Genomic DNA, 9,694 nt, shown 5'->3' on the forward strand with positions numbered 1-9,694 from the left:
CTTTGGTTGTTTTTCTGAGAGTATTCACTAGGTCAAATTCACACATCATTTTATTCAGATTTTCTATATCGTTTCTGGTTTTCTTTTGCTTAATAGTCACTGGGGAAGGCTTGTTAAAAATCATCTATAGAAGAAAGCCGCAAGAGTTCAAAGAAAAGGTGATGGATGATGTTAAGAGATGTACCCGGATCAAACCTGAATCTGGAAACCGGGAGTTTGGTACCCTGGATTCTCAGCTTAGTCGCTTATTTGCCATGTGTCCTGGGGCGTCACCGCCTCTTTCTGGGGGCCATTTATTTTTTTCTTTTAATCTAAGAAGCGAGGAGTTAAGCCCTCACAGCCCTTTGAAGTTTCGTCCCTTTCTCGCCTCAGGTGCCAACTTCCACACCAAGTCGCCGTTTCCGGCAGGGCTCGCACATGAAATCTTCCGGCCGGCGCTTGGCGCAATGTGTATAAAAATTTAGATTCACGAAAGGAGCACAGTGCGTTAAAATTACGAAAAACTGTAGGGCGACAGACACTGAGATATTAATAAAGCCAAGGCCACTCTGAGGAGTGACCGGATCCCACCCCCCTTTCATGTCCACGACCCCTACGACCCGCCGCCCTAACCAGAGCAGACCCGGAAGTCACTCCGACACATAAGAGACGGGAACCGGAAGCCCCGCCCTCCTGGAACAGAAAGGTAGCCCGTAAGGGTCATTCCAAGGCCAGCGAATTCGCTAAGTGAATTGTTTCCTTGGGGTGGTGGGGTCTACGTGACTTGCCCAAGCAGGCGAGGCGACAGTGCGGCTCCAACTCGGCCCCACGCCCTTCTTCCCGGGTTGTTGGACCGCGTGATTCTTTCCTCCCGTCGGCGCCGAAGGGAACCTTGTTCTGGGCGGGCGGAGAGGTGGGCTTGCTGGCGGGGCCGGGTGGGGCGCGCCCGAGAGGCTATGGACCCGGGAGGTAGCTGACTCTCCGCGAGCCTCGGGCTTCTCTTCTGCCAGATGAAGTAGCGCTCCTTGCCCTGCCTGGTGATTTTGCCCTCCTGCATTTATTTGTACAGCACTTTGGTTCGAACAGCAACCCTGTAAAATGGGCAGTACTACCCTCGTTTTACCGATGGGGAAATAGTCTCGAGAGAATACACGCACTGGCTTAAGTGACAGACCTTGTGGGAGCCAGGAATCTAACAGAGGCTTTCTGAGGCCAAGCTGCTACCTCAGCAGCGGAGCAATTACATGGAGTAAGAGATAAGCTTCCCCTGCGAGTGCTCTTATGATAACGTTCCTGTAGAACTGATTCGTTGTGGTCGCATCATTAAAATCCGGAGGCAAAGTTTTAAAAAGAGGGGGTCGGAGGGAACGACAATATCTTTTTCTTTGGCTTGCCTTCTCTGGTATTATAAGTCCTTTGTTAATATCACATATTTTGGTTGACAGCTTGAATCCGCTAGGAATGGCAGCCCCATCTATGAAAGAAAGGCAGGCTTGCTGGGGAGCCCGCGATGAGTACTGGAAGTGTTTAGATGAGAACACAGAGGACGCTTCTAAGTGCAAGAAGTTAAGAAGCTCATTTGAATCAAGTTGTCCCCAACAGTGGGTAAGTTACATTTGCACATGTTGCTGTTAACTGTCAAAATACATAGAGCTTATAGTGAGGGGTGAACTATGAAATGAAGGACCCTCTGAGGTGTGACAAGTCAACAGTTTCTGTGAGCAGCAGAGAAAACCTTGTCCGGTAATACAGGCTTGTTTTATGTACATATCGCGCAGCCCTTTGGAAAATGTCACCAGACTCTTGAAAGTTCCTTGAAAAACAAACTGGGGTCTGGACTCAAGACTACTGTGAAAAATAACCAAAAAATTCCAACCCCCTAAATTGGTAGATTTTTGCAGGATCTTCTTTTTTTTTTTTAAAAAAAAAGATTTATTTGGCTGTCCTGGGTCTTAGTTGTGGCATGCGGGATCTTTATTTGTGGCATGTGGGATCTAGTTCCATGTTGTTGTTAGAAGGAAATGGCAGCCCACTCCAGTATTCTTGCCTGGAGAATCCCATGGACAGAGGAGCCTGGCAGGCTACAGTCCATGGGGTTTCAAAGAGTCCAACATGACTTCACTTTCACTTTCTTTTTTACAAGCCCACGGATTGTAGCCCTTCAGGCTCTTCTATCCATGGAATTTTCCTCCTCCAGGAGATCTTCCCCACTCAGGGATCAAACCTACATTTCTGCATCTCCTGCATTGCAGGAAGATTCTGTACCTCTGAGTCACAGGGAAGCCCTCTAGTTCCCTGACCAGGGATCAAACCCAGGTCCCCTGTGTTGGGAACACAGAGTCTTAGTCACTGGATCACCAGGGAAATCCCTTTCCAGGATCTTCTGAAAGGATAGTATTTAATCTTGGGCAAGAGTTGGCAGGTTCCTCTTCCTAGAGCTACTGTCAGAAATAAAGCTTTCCCTGTTGGCTGCTCAAAATCATGTGATCATATACCTGAAACACAAAGGAGCTTAGGGAGTAGAGGAAACAAAATGATCGCATGGGGGATTCTGCCACCAGCCCCTCCAGATGCCTCGCTGACAGATGCTCATGCTCTGTAGGGCCTGTCCTTCAAATGGGAAGGGGTGGAAAAGGCACCTCCCATCACCAGGCTCAGTAAGTGCTTGATGCTCTTCACTAACAGCCTTTGAGTTGGGTGTTGTTGCTGTCAGTTTCTGGAGCAGACAGCAGAAGCCCAGAGCATTGCAATAACTTGCTTGCTCTGTATTGGTCAGTAAGTGGCAGAACCATAGTTCTAAGTCAGTCCAGCTGGCTGCTGTGAGGTTTGAACTTTGATTTGATTTCTTACCATCATGCTTCTCCAAACTTTACCAAGCAGTTTGAGAACAGATTATTTTAGAGATGAAGTGGATTTACAACCTTCACCTTTTCACACCTCAAATGTTCAGATAAAGAAGCTGAGGCTTGAAGACCATAAGAAGGCTGTGATGGAAGGTAGGGATGATGGCATTGAAGAGATAATTGCTTTAGATGAACTCTGTGTGTGTAAAAGCAGCACAGTGTAACCTGTCCCATGGGATTACTATGACAATCAGATGTCTAACTTGCCATATAAACTGAAAAGTGATAAATCAGGGGCTTGGTAGTTGGGTTAGATAATGACTTAGGCAAATATTATACATCTCTGGTTTTCCCATTAGATAGATGCACAGAGACTTAACTCCTAGTTTACAAAGTAGGTGGAAAATGGCGGAGTTTGGGCCAACATCCAGTTCCTTCAAGGCCGGGATACTGTTCCTGCCTATGCAACAGGGCCTTCTTCTCACTCTCTGCTCACTCGTCTGTGGTCACTTAGAAACAGGGATGTAGGATGGGAGTGATGAAGCCCTTTGAGGTGAGTGTTGGCAGGTTCCATCTCCACCCTTCCCTACCCCACATTTTCCCAGGAGAACCTCTTCACCCTGAGACCTGTCTTTTGACAGCCTAGCCAGGATTTTCCACTCCAGGTTTACATGTCAGAATCATGTGGAAATATAAAAAAAAGATAGCTATGTCTCAGACCTCATCTCAGATCTGCAGACTTCTGGAAGCTTCTTTTAAAAGGGCTGTGGCTCAACAGGTGATTCTGGTGGATAACCACAGCTGGAATCAATGTCTTAGCCCCTTTGAAAAGGTACACTTCAGTGTTGTTGTTTTTTTTTTTCCCCTCTTTATCCCCACCAAAACACACTGCTTTTTCTGCATCCTAATGGCTAATGGGCCTTCCCATCTCCCTGATTTCAGGGCAACTTCTGTTCTCAGCATCATAAAGGGTTTTTACCGTCAGCCAGTGCTTCTTGATTGATGTCTCCTCCACTCATACGTAGGCCAAGTGCCATGGCATGCAGGCCCACCCTCTGTCCAGGTTCCTGCATTCTAGTCACAGCTAACATTTCTTAGTACAGGCTCTAGGCACTTCAGGTGCATCATGTATATAATATTCCTCACAGTAGCTCTGTTACTCCATTTTACTTCTGAGGGCCCAGGTCATGTGTAAGTGCAGAGCCTGCATTCAAGCTGAGTAGTCTTGAGTCCAGACCTCATGCTCTTCTCTGATCCACATCCTTCTTTTTGTCCCTGTCATGCAAGAAAAGAACCCGTGGATTAGGCTGTGCAAATCTCATGTTCTGGAAACTTAGTCATAATGCAAGTTTATTTAAATACAAAAGCATTACCTCCTTGGTGGGCTTCCCTTGTGGCTCAGCTGGTAAAGAATCTACCTGCAATGCTGGAGACCTGGGTTCGATCCCTGGGTTAGGAAGATCCCCTGGAGAAGAGAAAGGTTACTCACTCCAGTATTCTGGTCTGAAGAATTCCATGGACTGTATAGTCCATGGGGTCGCAAAGAGTCGGAGACAACTGAGCGACTTTCACTTCACCTCCTTGGTGGCGTTCTTCCTTCATAATTCACTCCCCTAGTTTTCCTTGTCTCCAGCAGCCATAGCTTTTTGGCAGGCTTTCGTGTGTCTGTTAAATCATACCCTGTAGAGTTCCCTTCTATGCTGCTTAACTTTCCCAAGCCAGTCTTACCTGCAGCCACGGCTTGAAGTACCACTTAGGTGTTGAGGCCCAAATCTACATCCTCTCTAACTCCAGAGCTCTCTATTTGGATGTTCTTAAGGACCAACCTTGACCTCTGCATATACACGAATGAATTCTTCCTCATCTTGTATCCAACAGGCCCCTCCTCACCTGCTCCCCACCTTAGGCAAAGATACTAACATCAACACAGTCCCAGAGATGAGTGTCAGGCTCCACAGTGGGAATTGTTGAAGGACTGGTCTCAGGAGTGAAGCAGCGTAACACAACACCCCTGCAATAGGGTCGGATCCAGTGTGCTTAAGGAATAGCAAGGAGAGAATAGAAGTTAGGATATTCGGCACTGAGAAGCCGGGGACAGTGGCTTTTCCTCTGAGTGACAGGGGAAGCCACTGAGAAGCTTTGGGTTCAGGGTAAGGAGACAAGCGAGGGTATGAGGGGGGTGATGGTCAATGAAAAGGTGGTGTGATCAATGGATTGTTGGGATCAGGGTCTTAGGAAGTGAAGAGTGGGCGTTCAGAGAACGGAAATGTTCAGAATTGGGGTTATGGCGTGGCTATGTTTGTTGGTAAGGACGAGGGCTAGGCTTTGATCCTGGCAGTGAGGTAGGTTGGAGGAAAAGATCATTGAAGAAAGAGGTCAAGGAGCTGAGAGGCCAGGGTGTTGAAAGGATCAACCACATGGATACTGAAACCATCTGAGTTATGACATGAGTGTTGTTAGAGAAAATGACAACAACCTGAAAAGTTATAGATGCCTCCAAGAAAAAAGGGGTGTGGGCAAAGTAGTCAAAGTAACTTCTGCTGCGTTTGACAGGGACACGCACCCATGGAAAATCTTTGTCTTCTGCAGACTCAGTCCACAATTGAGCTGTTTTCTAGCCTGTGCCCTCAGGTTTTTGCTCCCTTTTCACCTTTTCTTTCTACTCAAGACTTGTTGAAGTCTTACTTAATTGCCATAGAATAAAAATGAAAGATATTTCCAGAGATGTGTATGAGAAGGTGGAAAGGGTGACAGGGAGGGAGGTGATGGGGTGTCCTCTGAGTGCATTTTATGCGAGATGTTGTGTTTGCATTTGCTTTAATTTTCATTCAGTCTTGTGAGGTGCCATTGTATCTCTTTTATATAATAGGAACTAAGGCTCAGAGAGGTGAAATAATTTGTTCAAGATCAGCTAACCAGTAAAGTGGTGGGGAGAGGATTAGAACAGAGGTCTCTCCAATTCCAGAATTTATATTCTTTCACTTAGCTGAAGTCACAGATGAATAGTAAAGATAAAACTAGAACCAAATAGAGATTTACAGTGAATGCTTCTGTTGTAAAACACTAAAAAAAAACAAATTTGTTACATAATATGTAGGCCATAAAACTAATATGTCATCACAAAACCAAAGTACTTTTACCTCCCTCCTTGCTTTGGACTTCCCTGGTGGCTCAGTGGTAAAGAATTTGCCTGCCAAGCAGGAGACGTGGGTTCGATCCCTAGCCTGGGACGATCCCCTGGAGAAGGAAATGGCAAACCACTCCAGTATTCTTACCTGAGAAATCCCATGGACAGAGGAGTCTGGTGGGCTACAGGCCGTGGGGTTACAAAGAGTCAGACACAACTTAGCGACCGAGCAAGCATGCTCACCCCCTTGCTTAGCCCTTCCATCAGTTTGCCTTGTATTATGGTCCTACTTAAAGTCTCCTGTTGGTTCTTTAACCTAGGAAGGAGCAGGGATCAGGTCTGTCATTCTAGCATCATCCAATGCAGTCTTCCATGAATAGAACAACTGGACAGCTCTATCAATTTGGATGGCATCACCAACTCAATGCACATGAGTTTGAGCAAACTCTGGGAGATAGTGAAGGACAGGGAAGCCTGGTGTGCTGCAGTCCATGGGGTTGCAAAGAGTTGGACGTGACCTAGTGACTGAACAACAACGTCAACTTTGGATGTTTTCTTTTCCCTGTCAAGCTTTGAAATGTCTCAGAAATTCCAGTATTTTGGTATTCATGCTACTATACTGCATCTCATTTAATGGCTTAGAGGACACTGGAATTGTATGTACAGTGCTTTTCAAGGAATGCCTGTTGATTTGTTAGCCTTTTTGGACATTAGCCTCGTAAATGTGCACACGCTGAGGGCCTTCCAATGTTAACTGAATCAGGTGGTAAAGACTAGAGAGAAAAGATTTTCAAGCAGAGTATGGCATATGAAAGGCATGGAAGCAAGATGCATGAGAAATCAGCACACTGGGGAAATGGGGTAGCTCTGGGTGGCTAGCATTTCAGGGGTTGGTGGTACACCCAGAGGATAGCCAGGTGGGCAGAGATTTAGTCTTGAATGACCTCATTTGTCTTACAAACAAGGAGTTTGGATGTTGCCCTTGAAGGCAATAAGGATACCTTGAAAGATCTTTAAACAGGCAGTGACATGATCAAATTGAGATTTCCAAAAGATACTTGGCAGTGGCGTGACAGGTGGATTGAAGGTGGAGAAACCAGTTATAGAGCTATTACAGCAATCCAAGTGAGAAATGACGTGGGCCTGTATTGTAGCGATCAAGATGGGGAAAGAGATCGGAGCATTTGGGTGGATAGTGATGCAGTCACTGAAATAGGGGACAGAGGAGGAAAAACATGCCTGTAGAGAAGTAAGTTCTGGACAATTTGGGAGTGAAATCTAAGTAGGACCATTAAATGGAATTATCCCTTAGGCAGTTGAAAATGTAACAGAAGAAATGCAAAGATCTATTGATTTGCCACAGAAATGTTAAGAACATTGTCTACTTCTTCATCTGATATCCTTTACATATGACATCCGTCCCAGCTCAGTCAGCCTAAGGCTGCCAGAGGTATGTAGTCTGACAGTGAGATTTATTAGCATGCTGTGACCAGGGAGCCCATGCATTGGAGTTGCTGTGGGCATCTCACCAAGTGGAAAGGAGTTATCAGAGGGCTTGTGGAACGGTAGGGTTTAGGTGAAATTGAAATGAAATGATGCTTTGATGGGCCCTGTGTATAAGCAGGCCGTCAACTCCAGACTGAGAAGTGGACCCAGGGTCCTATTTCCTACAAAGATAAATGCTGAATGTCATATGCTCAGAAGTCCCTTACTTGAAGTCCTGCACCTGAGCTGGCGATCAGGACTACTTCTTTGTGTCAAAGTGCCAGTCAGATCCCCCAAGTAAAAGTGGGGGTGTTTCATTTTTACCAAAGTAACTTCAAAGAGCAAATTTCGGATAGTTTGATTTTGGAGAACAGTTTTTTGGTGAAAATAAAGCAGTAGTCACTCAAAGGGGTTTCTTAGGACAGTCTTTGCCTGCAGTACCTCCTCTGGAGGAATGTTAACGTCTTTTATCCCAGCTTGAGACAGGGCAGGGCAGATTTTTACATTCTCAGTCTAAGCTCATTTTTACTTACTTGGGCTCCACTGAAATATTCAACAATTAAATCCTAAGAAAAGTTTTTCTATTCTGATAGTGAAAATGTGTGTCGTATCCTGCCTTTGCCTTGTCTGCAGAACAGCTCAGATAAAGACTCTGAAGATTTTGTGTCTGGCCTTGGTTTTCTACTTCTGTGATTTTACTGTTTCAGGATATGGGGCTTTATGATACTCCAGACTCCCTGTGGCAAGAGGAGGATGTAAACAGAAATAATAAAATGAAATCTTTTAAGTTATTAAAGCTTTACCATCAGTTTCCTTATTCATAGTTCATACATATAATTTTTAATTATGTGTGTGTCTCCTTAAATGTATGTTTCTGGATAAGATAAACTTAATAAAAATATCATGACTGATTGGGTATTCCCTGGTGGGCCAGTGGTTAAGACGCTGTGCTTCCACTGCAGGGGGTGTGAGTTCGATTCCTGGTCGGGGAACTAAGATCCCATATGCCATGTAGTGCAGCCAAAAATAAATAGAAATATCATGGCTGGTGAATTGTAAAGCTTATTGAACTCACAGTTGATAGGAAAAACTTGTACAGTGCCTTAAATCATGAAGTCTTATGACCTGAGAGTTCTGTGGACCCTCGTGGCACATTTTACATGTCTAAGCACAGATACACTTCTTGAGAAAGGTGCACAGCATACTCAAATTCTCAGCAGGGTTCATAACCCAAGAAGGGTTAGAACTCACTGGTCTACACTCCCTTTATAGAGACTCTAGAATATAAATTACTTAGGCTACTTACATAATTTATATTGAATAATTAATTCCATTTAAGTCTGTTCCTTTTGTTTAATCTGTATAGCTTACCCTTATTTCAACCCCTTTTTTCCCAACAGATAAAATATTTTGATAAAAGAAGAGACTACTTAAAATTCAAAGAAAAATTTGAAGCAGGAGATTTCCAGCCTTCGAAAATGACTGCAAAGTCCTAGGCTGTTTCTGAACACTTGAGAAAGGTTGAAATTACTTTTTCTGGACATTCAAAAATGCTTTGACTCTGGGACAATAGTAGTTTGAATGATGGCAGACACCAAAGCCTGTTTCATATATCTGGTTCTTAATTTAAATGATCAAGTAACAAGATTGCATTATTCAAAGTATGAAGAATTGAAATAAAATGATATGAAATATGCTTAATTTAGTAAATATATATTTTAAGAAAAAATTAGACGTAATTATAAAAACATGTGTACCTTTGTGCTGTTGGAGGGTGGGGAGTAGCCAAATACTATTATAGAGATATATACTGAAAAAAGTAGATAGATTTCCATTGTCCTGGGAGTTAGCATTTTAATACAGCCACCAAAAAATGAGGAATTGAAGGTTCAACTTCAGATATACAGGTAATATAATCAAGACCATCTACAAAAGAGCCTTAGAGCTAATACAGTTAACGATAAGACAATGAATGGCTTCCCACGTGGCTCGGGGGTAAAGAAGCCTGCTGCCAGTGCAGAGATGCAGATTTGATCCCTGAGTCGGGAAGATCCCCTGAGGGAAACGGCTACCCACTCCAGTATTGTTGCCTGGGAAATCTCATGGACAGAGGAGCCCGGTGGGCTGCAGTCCATGGGGTTGCAGAGTTAGACATGACTTAGTTACTAAACAACAAGACAATGAATGCTTTTTCCCTAAAATCAGGAACAAGGTAAAAATGTCCCCACTTGTCCTATTCAACACTGTATTGGATTCCCAG

At 44.3% G+C, this 9,694-nt stretch overlaps 1 protein-coding gene across 4 annotated transcripts; it reads left to right on the forward strand.

The window, feature by feature from the left end:
- Positions 1-564: 564 nt before the first annotated feature.
- On the forward strand, positions 565-9,130 carry LOC102414507 (cytochrome c oxidase assembly factor 6 homolog). Of its 4 annotated transcripts, none has more exons than XM_006069366.3 (3): positions 565-685; positions 1,425-1,584; positions 8,835-9,130. In XM_006069366.3, exons 2-3 carry the CDS (start codon positions 1,441-1,443, stop codon positions 8,928-8,930), a joined length of 240 nt encoding a protein of 79 aa, XP_006069428.1. In that variant the 5' UTR covers positions 565-685; positions 1,425-1,440; the 3' UTR covers positions 8,931-9,130. The 4 variants fall into 4 exon arrangements, with proteins under 4 accessions (XP_006069428.1, XP_006069430.1, XP_006069429.1 ...); XM_006069368.3 differs by lacking the exon at positions 565-685 and adding an exon at positions 692-892; XM_006069367.3 differs by lacking the exon at positions 565-685 and adding an exon at positions 863-1,016.
- The last annotated feature ends 564 nt before the right edge of the window (positions 9,131-9,694 follow it).

Source organism: Bubalus bubalis, chromosome 4, assembly GCF_019923935.1.
Source record: "Bubalus bubalis isolate 160015118507 breed Murrah chromosome 4, NDDB_SH_1, whole genome shotgun sequence".
Classification (NCBI taxonomy): Eukaryota; Metazoa; Chordata; class Mammalia; order Artiodactyla; family Bovidae; genus Bubalus; species Bubalus bubalis.

Bases quoted from the DNA above. Each gene is read 5' to 3' on its own strand.
- LOC102414507 (XM_006069365.3), top strand. The intron at 1,585-8,834 runs GTAAGTTACATT...TTTTCCCAACAG, and splicing joins CAAGTTGTCCCCAACAGTGG to ATAAAATATTTTGATAAAAG.